This window comes from Equus asinus, chromosome 19 (assembly GCF_041296235.1).
Source record: "Equus asinus isolate D_3611 breed Donkey chromosome 19, EquAss-T2T_v2, whole genome shotgun sequence".
NCBI classification, from domain to species: domain Eukaryota; kingdom Metazoa; phylum Chordata; class Mammalia; order Perissodactyla; family Equidae; genus Equus; species Equus asinus.
The window spans coordinates 10,401,074-10,415,089 of NC_091808.1; the positions used below are offsets into that span (position 1 = coordinate 10,401,074).

Consider the following 14,016-nt stretch of genomic DNA (forward strand, 5'->3'; position numbering starts at 1 on the left):
AGAACATCACAACCATGATTTCCTGGATATTATTGTTTAAGATGAGGCTAAGGAAAGTAGTTGAATTAAAGAACAGAGATTAGTTAAACATATCTTGGACTTCAGATACACAGCAGTGGATTCATCATTATGCTTAGATCATAACCCATTCTCAGCACTGGTTCATATATGGTCCACTCGAGTCAGTTTGGGGGGACATTTTAAATTTTTTTAATTAAAAAAATTTTTTTTGCAATTCAATGGTTTTTAGTATATTCACGGACTTACACAACCATCACCAAAATCACTTTTAGAACATTTTCATCACCCCAAACCAGCCCTGTACCCATTAGCAGTCAATCTCTCTTTCTCCCCCAAAATCCCCAGCCTTCAGCAACCACTAATCTACTTTCTGTCTCTATAGATGTGCCTATTCTGGGCATTTCATATAGATGGAATCAGACAATATGTGGCCTTTTGGTCTTTTGTAACTGACCTCTTTTATTTAGCATAATGTTTTCCAGCTTGTCCGTGTTGTGGCATGTATCAGTATTTTATTTCTTTTTATTGCTGAATAGTATTCCGTTACAGGAATATATCACATTTTGTTTCTCCATTCATCAGTTGACAGACATTTGGGTTGTTTCCACTTTTTGCTTATTATGAATAATGCTGCTATGAACATTCATGTACAAGTTTCTGTGTGGACAAATGTTTTCACTACTCTTAGATATCTACCTAGAAGTGGAATCCCTGGGCCATAGGGTAACTCCAGGCTTAAACTTCTGAGGAACTGTAAGGCTGTTTTCCGTAGCAGCTGCACCATTTTCCATTCCTACCAACAGTACATGAGGGTTCCAATTTCTCCACATCCTCATCAACACTTGTTGGTCAAGTTGACACATAAAATTAACCATCACAGTCTCCCTGCACTAAACTTGGAGGGGTGTGGGTGGGGCTGCCTTCTACACTGAGAGATGGGCAGAACAATGTCTTTGGGATAAACACAGGGTTTTCAGATTATCTTCATCTCTGGCCTGGCTATAAAAATGGGGCAGTCAAGGTGACCCTTCAGGGTACTCCCCTAAAACTTCAATATTCTGTGCTAGCAACTCTCTCAAAAGCTGACTTTATCCTGCTCTATGCCTAATCCACACAATTAAGCCACCGAAAATAAGGCATAGATTGTCCAGATTCTTACTTCCACCCCAACTCCAACATGAAGCTACGAAGTCAGTTGAAAGCATGATTAAAACCAAGAGGAAAGACTTTTAGAGGCGGCACTTGAGTCATTTTATCTTCTTAAAGGACAAGGTTATTACTTGATATGACTCATTAAAAGCAATAAGATTGCCATTGTGGGACAATATGTAATGTGCCTGAAAATCAAGAGAAAATGTCAGGTTCCTCTACTTCAGATACATGAAAAGAGATTAGTGTTTGTCTTTTACATTCTAATATAGAACAGATTTCTATTCTTTTAACTCAGACATACCAACCCTTGGATCATAATTAGGCCCCTTTGATCTGGCCTGCTGTCAGTCCACCTGTGTCAATGACAGAGCTCCAGGCAGGTAAAAGCCATGACACTTGCAAAGACAAAATGGTTGATCAGAAAGCCTTCCACGGGAAACAAAATGAGTATCTCAGAGATACCTGCACTCCCATGTTCGTGGCAGCGTTATTACTACAGCCAAGACGTGAAAACAACCTAAGTGTCCGTCAGTAGACGAACGGCTAAAGAAAGTGGAATATTATTCAGCTAAAAAAAGAGAAGGAAATCCTGTCATTTGTGACAACATGGATGAAACTGGAGGACATTATGTTAAATGAAATAAGCCAGACAGAGAAAGACAAATACTGCATGATCCACTTATATGTAGAATCTAAAAAGAAAAGTTGAACTCATAGAAACGGAGAGTAGAATGGTGGTCGCCAGGGGCTGAGGGCTAAAGGAGATGGGGAGACGCTGGTCAAAAGTTTCAGTTATAAGATGAATAAGTTCTGGAGATGCAATGTACAGCATGGTGACTATAGTTACCAGTACTGTATTGTACACTTGAAATTTGCTAAGAGAACAGATCTTAAGCATTCTCACTACAAAAAAAAGGTAACAATGTGGAATGATGGATGTGTCAATTAACTTGATTGTGGTAATCATTTCACAATGCATACATGTACCAAATCATCACGTTGTACACTTTAAATATGTGTAACTGTATTTGTCAATTATACCTCAATAATGCCGGAAAAAGAAAGAAAAGAAAAACCTTTCATGGACATTCTAGATTTGAAGTACACATAGTCCAGAAAAGAAGCATCTCAGAAAAAGCTTCTCAGAGAGCAGATGAGAGGCTGTCTGGGGGTGTGGGGGTGAGATGAGGACCCGATTACAAAGGGCACAAGGAAATTTTGGAGTTATTTGATTCAAATGATGTTTCCACAGACCAAAACTCATCAAATTGTACATTTAAATATGTACAGTTCATACTTACATCAATTATACTTCAATAAATCTATAAGGTTTCAGAGGAAAAAAAGCAAAAGCAGACTTAAAAATCTTACAGATCTCTTTTCAAATAAGATGAGTCATCTGTACTTGAGGCGCTTGCCAGGAACCCCGATTTTGACTTGCTGTAAAAAGCCTGGTTGAAATGAGCTAAGATATCTCAGAAGGACAGCCCGAGGGAATACTAGCCATCCATTTGTTCATGTCTGATTAGCAAAAGTGAAATATTTGGACCACATAAGCCTATTGCCTCACCAAAATGTCCTCACTTAACTGCCACTTCTCACAATGTTCTCAGTTACTTCTTAATCCAGATTTGATGTAAGAAACGGCAATGTGAAATACATGTGGATATTCTTTTTTTGTAAAAAAGAAACAAGAAATGAAGGAAGAATAAAAAGAATGAAGAAAGAAAGAAATCTGTGATGGACAGAATAATGGTCCTCCAAAGATGTCCACATCCTCATTCCTGGAAACTGTGAATGCATTACCTTACCTGGCAAAAGAGGAATTAAGATTGCAGGTGGAATTAAGATTGCTAATCAGCTGAATTTAAAACAGGGAGATACTTGGATTATCTAATAATCTAATTACTACTAGGTGGGCCCAATGTAGTTCCAAGGACCCTTAAAAGTGGGAGAGGTGATATGACTATATGAAAATCCCACAGCATTGCTGGCTTCAAAGACAGGAAGTGGCCATGAACCAAGGAATGTGGGTACCCTCTACAAGCTGGTGGCTCTCCTCTCGAGCTTCCAGAAGGAGCACAACCATGACAACACCTCGATTTTAGCCCAGTAAGACCCATTTCAGACTTCTGACTTCCAGGACTGTAAGATAATAAATCCGTGTCGTTTTCAGCCACTAAGTTTGTGGTTATTTATTACAATAGCAATGGAAAACTACTACAAAATCCTTCAGGTGCGGTAAAAAAAAAAAAAAAAAGCCCTGGCTTCAGTTATTCACACCTTCGCTAGCAAACCTTGAACACGTTCCAACGGCAAAGCATTATGCTGCGAACAGGGTAGGTACACGTGGAAATGAAACGTGTGCCTGGTGCCCACGAAGGTAACAGACAACAATCAAATACCAGAGAAAGAGCACAGGGGTGGGACCCAGGATGGGACCAAGGATAATGCATTTTCAGTCCTCTTTGGCCAAGAATATTGCAAGAATAAAACAGCGCAGCTGTTTTATCTACAAACTGCCATATTTTGCGCCCCAGACTCGGCTAAGGGTCTTTTCCCTCGCTTCTCTCTTATCTCAGAGAAATGGAAGACACTTCTGTTTTCACCTGCAGCTGGGGTTAGGTTTCAGGCCCTCTCCCCCAGCGATAAAGCTGCAGAACGTGAGCGAATCTCAGCCACCGCTGTAAACTTCGACCGGCCACCAGAGTGTGCGCGTGAGGTGACTGCAATTTTTTTTTCTGCCAAACCAGAATTAGCCGGTATAGGAATGAAGGAGCGTGGGGATTTGAAATTGCATCGATTGGAAGGAAGCTCAGCTTAGGTTCCGGCACCTCCAAACGGACCCTTTTTAAAGCCAACGCGGACTGGGGCCTCGAGCTCGAAGCTCCACAAAACGCTCTCCCGGCCGGGCAGCGAGGGACCGAGGAGCCCGGGAGCCCCGCACCCGGCGCACGGAGCCGGGCGGAGCGCCGAGCCGCAGGCACCGGCATCTCCAGGATGACAGGCGACATTGCAACAGATCTCGACGCCCTGCCGCTCAGGGGGCTCCGAGGGAAACAGCAAGTTCGGGGATCCAGGCCAGGAGCCGAGTGAGGCCGCAGCCCCTGGGGCTGCGGACGGTGAGTATCCCGAGGCCGCGGGCGCCGGCGGGCCCGGGGGATGCAGCGGCGCCGCGGGCATCTTGGACTACGGGTGGCCGCTGCACCCAGACGCTGGGGAAGGGGCGGCGCGGGCCCAGGGCAGGGTCGGGGAAGGCAGTCCCGGCGGTCGCGGGCAGGGCTGCGCCGAGGTGCGGTGGTCGCCCCAAGGCCGCCCGCCGGGGAGCCCCCAAGCTGCGGGCGAGGCCACCTCAGGACGGGCGGGGCAACCGCGGTCCAGGGCGGAGCGTGGGGACGCTCACCTAGCTCCCACGGCGGCCAGGGCCCGGCGCGCGTCATCCAGGGCGCACGGCGCCCCTCGGAACCCCGCCCGGTCGGAGAGGCGCGCACTGCCCCGCGTCCAGCCTAGCTCCCCTCCTTCTCTCATGGCCCCAGTGGGACTCGAACTAGCCAGTGATGAGGTCGAGAGGGGGAGACTGGGAGGCTGCGGCTAGGGGACGTTTAGGGGTGCGAGATGCCTCCCCGCGCAGGCTTCCGGGACTGCGATCGGCCCCTCTTCCCCGCAGACCTGGCGGGTTCCGAGCGCGCCAGGGGACGCGGGGTGCCCAGGAGGGGAAGTCTCGGGGTGCGGGGGAAAAGGGGAGAACGGAGCGCCCGGGAGGGTGCCCTGGGCCAGCGGGGGCGGGAGCTCAGACTGGGGCGCGGAGGCCGGACCCCGCGGGGACGAGACTCGGGCGTGCAGATGCTGTTCCCCCCGTAGCGGTTCTGATCAAGCCTCCTCCAGGGACGAAAGGGTTGAACAGAAATGGGGCGAGGGACCCGGGGCGGCCATTTCGGAGCCAAACGCCACCAAGGCCATTGAGGATGTTTTAGGGGCTCAACTCTGCTTACCAATTAGGCCGTTTCATTCCGCGGAAAAGTTGATTCAGGCTCATTAGCAAGGATGAGTGAGGGTTATTATTGGGGATTAGAAAGATTCCTTTTCGCCTTATCTGGCGCGCGCGCGCGCGCGCGTGTGTGTGTGTGTGAGAGAGAGAGACAGAGACAGAGAAAGTATATTAGTTGGGGGGAAGGAGGGGATAAAACAGTCTTTGGAATCTCTCAGGACTGCGTTCAAATTTTGGCTCCAGCACCTGCTAATTTGACCTCCCTAAGCTTTGTTGGCTCCATTCGACAAATAGCCTCGGTTTCCCCATCTGTGAAATGGGACATTAATACCAACTGGACAGGATCGTTGTGGAGAAGGCCCCAGCACAGTCCCTGACCCCTGGAAGGCATCTATAGGTTTATCCCCCCCAATACAGCGTGGACCCGGCTGGAGGTCCAGGTTACTCCTGCGCTGTCTCTGCACTAGCTGGGCTCGCTCTAACCTTCGCTGCTCCAACCTCCTCAGCCCGTTGGCCTCGAGTGCGCCCTCTAAGGGCCCAAGATTTCCTGTGCACCCCGGGTCCAGAGGGCAAAAGTATCTACAGAGCCAAGTTAAAGGTGGACCCACTACGCCTGCGTCTGATGAAGAGCCTGCTACCAACGTGCCCGGTCCGCACTTGGGGAGGATTGTAATTTGAGTTTTGCCGTTTTCCCGTTTGCTTCTCATTTATAAAGAGCTCACCACATGCTAACATAATTACAATAGCCAAATTAAAAAGGAACAGCTTGCTTATAAAACTCACTCCCATAATAGAACTGTGGAAAATTAAATTTAGTTTTAACCTCTGATACACTCCAGTAGGCACTACGTTATTTTCGCTTCTGCCTGTTAGCAGGTAAATATGCAGCTAGCCTCCACTTCATAGCCTACCTGAGTTAGTTCATTTCACTCCATTTGTGATTTCTTTTTTCACCGTTTATTGACTCAGATTTGGGGAGAATGGAAGGTTGGCTGTTGGACCCATAGTCCACCCATTTCCTTTCTCCACCTTCTTCAGGTCGAGGCCCTAATGTTACGTGCTGAGCTTCCAACAGGCGAGCCTTGAATGGGTTACATTTTACACAGTGATCCTTAGCAGAAGTTCCACGCTCACTGCCTCTATTTACCCCCGTGCACCACACGTGCGTCAGGATGTGGAGACGGCGGGGGAGCGAGCAGGCGTATGATGGAGAAAGACTTGGAGCCTGGGGTGGAGGGTCCCAGAAACCCTCTCCCGATCCTCCCTCTCATTCCCCAGATGCAGTGTGGGATTATAATACCCAAATGATTATTTTGTATCTTGCAATTATATAAAGGCTAAAAGCAAACTTGGGGGTGGAGGGAACAGACATTTCTTTTTCTGTTGTATATTGTTTATTTTAGTTAATCTGGTTGGCCAATAAGTTAACTGCGATTAGTCAAAACAGGAATTACTTTTCGAGAGATTTCCATGTGACCTGCAGATGATTCTATTTCGTGGTAGATCTTTAGGGACCCCCTGGGGACCTGCTGGAACTTCTGGTCACCCACCCCCGCCAGTGCTCTCCATCTGGTACTGTATTCTACAGGCACGGTTGCGCCTTTTGAATAAAACTTGTCCATTAAAAGCTATTCAACGTCATTTTTTATGAATAAATATTCATATTTCGAGAGCAGTTCAATAGCAACTGCATCTCTTAACCCACAAAATAAATAATTCAGTAGGAATATAAAGTTCTTAACATTGCTAAGAAAAATGCTTGCTATTTCAACTCATGGGTTGAAAAACTATAACTTTTGTGTTATTATTTCAGAAGCTTTCTTGGATGTAGATGGACCTGAGGAAAATGCCAAGTTGTGTTGTTTATCTGCTTAAAGATAGCAGAAGGGCCGGCCCCGAGGCCTAGCGGTTAAGTTCGCGCGCTCTGCTTGGGCGGCCCAGGGTTTCGCCAGTTCGGATCCTGCGCACGGACATGGCGCTGCTCATCAGGCCATGTTGAGGTGGCGTCCCACATGCCACAACTAGAAGGACCCACAACTAAAAATATACAACTATGTACTGGGGGGCTCTGGAGAGAAAAAGGAAAAAAAAATAAAATCTTTAAACATAGTGGAGCATTGTCCCATGGATTATAAAATGATGTCATTATTACTCACATGGGCAAGTCACACCCCTTGCCAAGCTGCCTGGCTCTCTTCTTTCTGGCTCCTTGGAAATTATCCTAGTTTTGCATATGACTACCTAGAGTGGAGGAAGAGAGCACCAAACACCTCTTCTGAAGCCTTTCCAGGTTCATCCTCTTAGTGCTGCTGACGGTGCTGCTCTTTTCTGGGCTGCGAGCTTTGGAAAGCAAGGGCTGCCCCATCCCTTTCTATCCCCCGGCAGGCTGTCCTCTTGTTGGGGGAAAAAAGGGTGGTGGCAGATGCACACACAAGCCTAGAGCCCACTGCAGACTAGACTTCTCAAGAGAGGTGGCTCCTCTTCTTTTTTTCTCTTTTACAATTTAGCCACTAATCTACTGGAGGCAAGAAGCTGATCCAGATGATGTTTAAAACATAGAGAGAGGGAACTTTATTTTCTTATAACAAAGTTAGTGTATGTTCATTTAGATTTTTTTTTTTTTACCAATAAGATAAATAAAAAGGTGGGAAAATTACTTCTGAGACCATCACCCAAAGAATAATCTCCATCGTTTTTCTTTGTTTGACTCCAGTCTTTTTTCCTATGGTTACGTGTTTTTAAAAACAGCAACAGGGGCTGGCCCTGTGGCCGAGTGGTTAAGTTGGCGCACTCTGCTTCGGCAGCTGGGGGTTTCGCTGGTTTGGCTCCTGGGTGTGGACATGGCACCACTCATCAGGCCATGCTGAGGCAGCATCCCACACAGCACAACCAGAGGCACTCACAACTAAGATATACAACTATGTACTGGGGGGCTTTAGGGAAAAGAAGAAGGAAAAATAAAAGAAGATTGGCAACAGATGTTAGCTCAGGTGCCAATCTTTAGGAATAAAACAACAACAAAGGGATTACTGCACATATCCCATTTTGTAACCACCATGTATAATTCACACCTTGGTGTGACCTTTTTGCCATATCTTCAAGGAGCTTTGTATGATTTTATTCTTGACGGTGGACTTGCATTGCACGGCTGTGCTATGATTGATTGATTGAGCATGTACTCTAATGTTGAATATAAGAGATGTTTGTGGGGGGGGGGGCGTTTTCTCGCTATTTCAAGGTTTTCCTATTACAGATTAGTTGAATCTTGAAGGATGAGCAGAAGAGGACCAGGAGATTAGAAGGAGAGAGGTGTGGTCCCAAAAGAGGAAGAAGAGAAGGTGCGAAGGTGGGCGATGGGACAAGGGATGGAGGGGCCGCAGATAACATGAGAGGAGAACTTGGCAGTGACAAGGGGAAGTTTGGACTTGATTCTAAAGATAACTGACATGGTGGGGAAATTACAGGGCGAGATACATTTTATCGCTCCCAGCAGTCTGGATAATAGAGAGGTGGAAAGGACCCAGGCAGAGAGCAGCACTGTGGGCAGGAAGTGTAGTGGTTGAGAACCAGATGGCTATTTAGGAGAAAGAATCATTTAAAAGATAAAAATAATAACAACAATGAAGTATGAGAGAGAGGAAAAATCAAGATGAGCCTCAGGACAGATCCATTAAATTGCTCTTCCACTGGCATCCTGGTTCCCCGGCGCCCATTTCTTCCCAATACGCTCTTAGCCAGAACCAATGCTCTGGTCCAGGGATCAGAAAACGTTTCCTATAAAGAGTCAGAGAGCATGTATTTTAGGTTTTGTGGGCCACAGAGCCTTTAAAAAGGTAAACACACTTCTTAGCTCGGGGGTGTACAGAAGGAGGCTGCGGGCACTGTGCAACTGGCCAGAATCTGCGTGTCTGTCCTCCGCATCCACATGAGAGCACTGCTGAGAAAGAAGCCCCACAGTTGGAGGTGTTCCCGGTGTATTTGGGGTCATTTTTTACACCACCTTCCTCTAGTGCAACAACATTATTGTCAGTGATAATCATATGTAATGATCAGTCGTTATCATTATTTTCTTACTCGTTTTTCTATTTTAAGATGATTAATGGAAAAAAGGATAAGTTTCCATTTTAAACACATTATTCAAATCGAATAAAACATTTCATGTATTCACTACAGACTTCACTTTCCAAACCAAAGGTTTGCACCTCGCAGTCTTGCACTCTGTTTCAGGATTTTAAATTTTAAACAAAAATACAATCTCTGGGGCCAGCCCCTGTGGCACTCCGCTTCGGCAGCCCTGGTTCGCAGGTTCAGATTCTGAGTGCGAACCACCAATCAGCCATGCTGTAGCAGCGACCCACGTATAAAGTGGAGGAAGATCGTCAGAGATGTTAGCTCAGGGCTAATCTTCCTCAAGCAAAAAAAAAAAAAAAAAGAGGAAGTTTGGCAACAGAAAAAAAAAAGTACAATCTCCAAGAGTGACAGAAGTGAAGTACCTCGAGTTCTGGGTCTTCATCTCTATGATAAGTGCGCTGTCACAGTCCATCTGGAATGTCTTGCTAAAAGCAGTGATGTGTGTGGCACCACAGAGGCTGCAGACCCAAAGTGAGCGGAGATGAGCTCCAACAATTCTGAGCTCTTAGGAACTTACTCTCAGAACAACTGCATGGAGCTGCGGCCACAAGCACGTCAGGGTCAACTGTAAGTGTAAGCAGGAGTTCTCCTGAAATAACTTCCGTGTAGAACACAATATTTACGAAAGGATGAGTAGTAAAAGCATGCTGATTTGAAATTTACAGGGATAACATTAAAACATAATTGTTTGGAACTTTGACCAGCAGAAGATATTTTGGGAGAGGAGTATTAGTGACATTGTCTAGAATTGCTGGCACATGGTGATCATAAAAGAGCAGACCGGGGCCGGCCTGGTGGTGCAGCGGTTAAGTGCACACGTTCTGCTTCTTGGCAGCCTGGGGTTCACCGGTTCAGATCCCGGGTGCAGACGTGGCACCGCTTGTCAAGCCATGCTGTGGTAGGCGTCCCACATATAAAGGAGAGGAAGATGGGCACGGATGTTAGCTCAGGGCCAGGCTTCCTCAGCAAAAAGAGGAGGATTGGCAGCAGATGTTAGCTCAGGGCTAAACTTCCAAAAAAAAAAAGCAGACCAACTTTCAAGCATTTTTTCTTGTTTTAAAGTTCTCTAGCGACGATGCCCCACCTGATTGCCTGCTTCTGGGGCACAGTGCTCCCATCACTCTGTCCGTGGGACTCCACTGCCCGTGGCCCTGCAGGGCTCAGCTCCACCTTTGGAACTTCCCAACAATCATTTCCACTTGTAGGCAACAATCTCTTCCATTATCCTGAACACTGAGGCCCCTCTGTAACCACCCTCCTCCGCATTCTCAGCCAATGATCTAGCTTCCTACCTCGCCAACAAAATTAGACCAACAGGTGTAACTTTCCATCTCACTACTTACCATCTTACCTCCATCCAGGCCCCTGCTTCCTCCAGTCTCAGAGGATGGGTGGCTCCTCCTAATCTAGACCAACTCTGTCCCACCCCTTCTAGGATGAGTCATCCTCTCTCTCTCCCTCTTTTGCTCCTTATCCTCAATTCTTATGCACACACTTAATTCTCATCCTAAAAAATAAGAAACGAAACCAGAGTCCTCCCCTAACCTGGCATTATCCCCCGTCTGGGTCCATCCAGCCTCTCTCCTCTTGCGCGCACATCTTGAGAGATGGAGCTTTGCAAAGCACAGGCCTCATCACGTTTCTTCCTTGTGCACATTCAGCCGCTGGCTGTTTATTATGTACAAGATAAAACTCCAGGTTCCTTATTTGGCACCCAGGCATGATCCAGCTTCTAGCTCCCCAGGAACCTCACTTAGTAACCTGGACGTTACTGTAGTATCCAAATTCTTTTCATCTGATTTCCTATTTTCCAAACAATTTTCTAGTAACTCATTACTTTTCCCAGGTAAATAGTGGGAATGGATGTGGGTGTCTTGTATATCAAACATAACTACCACTGTTATTAGAAAGTTGTATCTCCCATTATAAAAATAATAAATTGGCCTTCTACTTTAAAGATTTTATTTATTTATTTATTTTTTTCCTTTTTCTCCCCAAAGCCCCCTGGTACATAGTTGTGTATTCTTCGTTGTGGGTCCTTCTAGTTGTGGCATGTGGGACACTGCCTCAGCGTGGTTTGATGAGCAGTGCCATGTCCGCGCCCAGGATTCGAACCAATGAAACACTGGGCCGTCTGCAGCGGAGTGCATGACCTTAACCACTCAGCCACGGGGCCAGCCCCTGGCCTTCTACTTTATCAGTCTTTCCTGAGTTGGGTTCGTATGAGTCAGTCCCCTGAAGCTAATTCACTCTGGCTGTACTGAAAATTGAACACCTGGACCCACAAAACTGAGAATCAGACGCTCTGCCGGGGGCCCCACCAAAGTGAAGCTACCCTGGAAGGCTGCCTAAGGACAAGTGTCTTCCTTCTCTGACATCTTTGTTGTCGCCTGTCAGTATCCATCTCATAAGGGACACAGCATGGGCTTTGGAGTCTGGAATTGCTGGGGTCAGTTCCCAGGTTCCTGTCAAGCCACACTACTTCCTGTCTGTGGGACCTCGGGAAAGGCCCTTCACCTCACTGAGTCTGTTTCCATTTCTTTGAAACAGGGATCATAATACTTACATATAAGATGACTGTAAAAGTGAAACAGGTTTCATAAAAGCACTGGTCCTGTGAAAAAGTGAGGAATGTTCCCAAATCTGCATGATGACAAAGATTAATCCAAAGTTCCGATGTGATCATGGGGCCACTTTGGTTATGATGGGGAGGTAGAGCTGTCCAAAGAAGATGAAGATATTTTTTGTTGTGATGTTCAATGAAATGATTTGTCCTATGTATTTCAGAAAATCTTGAAAAATGTATACAAGCCATGAAGATATTGGATATGATTTTGAAGATGACCCCAAAGATAAGAAGACGCTTAAACCCCACCCGAACATTGATGGTGGTTGGGCGTGGATGATGGTCCTTTCCTCATTCTTTGTACACATCCTCATCATGGGCTCGCAGATGGCCCTGGGAGTCCTCAATGTGGAATGGCTTGAAGAATTCCATCAGAGCCGCGGCCTGACTGCCTGGGTCAGCTCCCTTAGCATGGGCATCACCTTGATCGTGGGTATGTTCACGTGTGACCTGTTGTAAAACTGAATAATTATGACATGACAGTTCCCTGCTGTAGATCGTGTTTTATATTATTGAAAAATTAGATGTTAGTGATGTTACTATTTTTTTATTGTGGTAAAATATACATAACATAAAGTTTACCATTTTAACCATTTTTTAGATATAAAGTTCGGTGCCATTGAGTACATTCATCGCCACCATTCATCGCCAGAACTTTTTCATCTTCCCAGACTGAAACTCTGCACCCACGAAACAATAACTCCGCATTCCCACTTCCCCCAGCCCCTGGCCATCACCAATCTGCTTTCTGTCTCCATTAATTTAACTGTTCTAAGGACCTCATATAGGTGGAATCATACAATATTTGTCCTTTTGTGTATTACTATTTGGATATTGTAAACATTTAGAGTATTTTAAAAACTGATCATTGAAAAAACTCTCTTTTGCCCCAAACTTGGTTTTCTTAACTGTTATAATTCATTATCTATCATTACAAATCTGTTTATTTAACATTTATGAATAATTTTAGAGACATAAAAATTTTAGAGAAAACACTAGAAAAGTCAAGTAAGAATCTTATTTCAGAGTTCTAATGTTTTTAAGTTCAAATATTGATCATATGTTATTGAAAAATCTATTAACCTGTTCATAGAAAGGTTACTGATACAGCTAACAGGAAGGAATAATAATACATTTTTGTATTTTCTAGTTAAACCTCACCACACAGCAATCTATGAAACCAACTCTTAGCCAGTCGGAGATACTAAATCAGAAAGTTATTATAAATATAATATGTCATTATGGCTAATGTGTTTCAGTTTGGGAACTAAACAACATTCTCTGTCAACTAATATTTAATAAGCATTTATTATATACCATGAGCTTTCCCTTATATTATCTCATCTAATTTTATTTAATTCTCTTAAAAATCCTGTGAGATAATACCACTGTGCCATCATGCTGTTCAGTTGCTTCACTTGAAAGTAAAAAACCATACTTTTATATCTATTTTTTTTCATTTAAACTAGTTGTGAAATATTTTGTAGAGGAAACATAAATGGCCTCAGATCTTTCTCTGGTTTTGTGAGCGTGTATCTATGACAGGCATGTGTGTGTTTGATGGAGACTGTGCCTTTTCAGCGATTTCCACATTAGTAACGAGTTGCTTGAATCCACTTCAGAGATGTGTTGATCTTGGCTGGCATTCAATCAATGTGATTTTGGATAATCCATGCAACATTAATAACAGTGGTGATACTAATGATAGAAAACAAGGACAGAGTGTTATTTCTCAAGTTGGGGGGCTGGTATTTATCAAAGGGAATTAATACTGATCTAGTTTTAAAATTAAATAAGGGCACCATTATGTGTGTGAGAGAATTGTTGATAAATCATTTTTGCCTATAACATTAATGAACTGATTCCTTCGACCCTGCATTGGCCTTGATAAACTAGGACTGTTTGTCATATGAAAAGTGCAGGTAGGTGTACTTCAGTGTAGGGAATGTGTAGTTTTATGTTAGTTGCAATCCTACCTTCTCTATAAGCCATTAAAATCCAGGTTTCTTTTTTTTTTTTTTTTTTTTTTGCTGAGGAAGATTCGTCCTGAGCTCACATCTGTTGCCAATCTTCCTCTTTTTGTTTGAGGAAGATTTGG

General features: G+C 44.8%; 1 protein-coding gene and 1 long non-coding RNA gene across 3 annotated transcripts in view; one reads left to right on the top strand and one right to left on the bottom strand.

Moving 5' to 3' along the window:
• LOC139041045 (uncharacterized) overlaps window positions 1-11,059 on the bottom strand; it is a 29,476-nt gene extending 18,417 nt beyond the window's left edge. The window contains exon 1 of one of the 2 annotated variants that reach the window (XR_011495523.1): window positions 5,166-11,059. This is a non-coding gene — a long non-coding RNA (uncharacterized lncRNA). Of the gene's footprint in view, window positions 1-4,576; window positions 4,824-5,165 lie in introns of those variants that run through there. The other variant, XR_011495522.1, reaches the window with a different exon arrangement.
• Window positions 3,552-14,016, top strand: part of SLC16A14 (solute carrier family 16 member 14) — a 31,965-nt gene continuing 21,500 nt past the window's right edge. Inside the window, exons 1-2 of the mRNA XM_014836008.3 lie at window positions 3,552-4,295; window positions 12,080-12,351. Coding sequence (XP_014691494.1) covers window positions 12,093-12,351 — 259 coding nt within the window. The 5' untranslated portion in view covers window positions 3,552-4,295; window positions 12,080-12,092. The remainder of the gene's footprint in view (window positions 4,296-12,079; window positions 12,352-14,016) is intronic.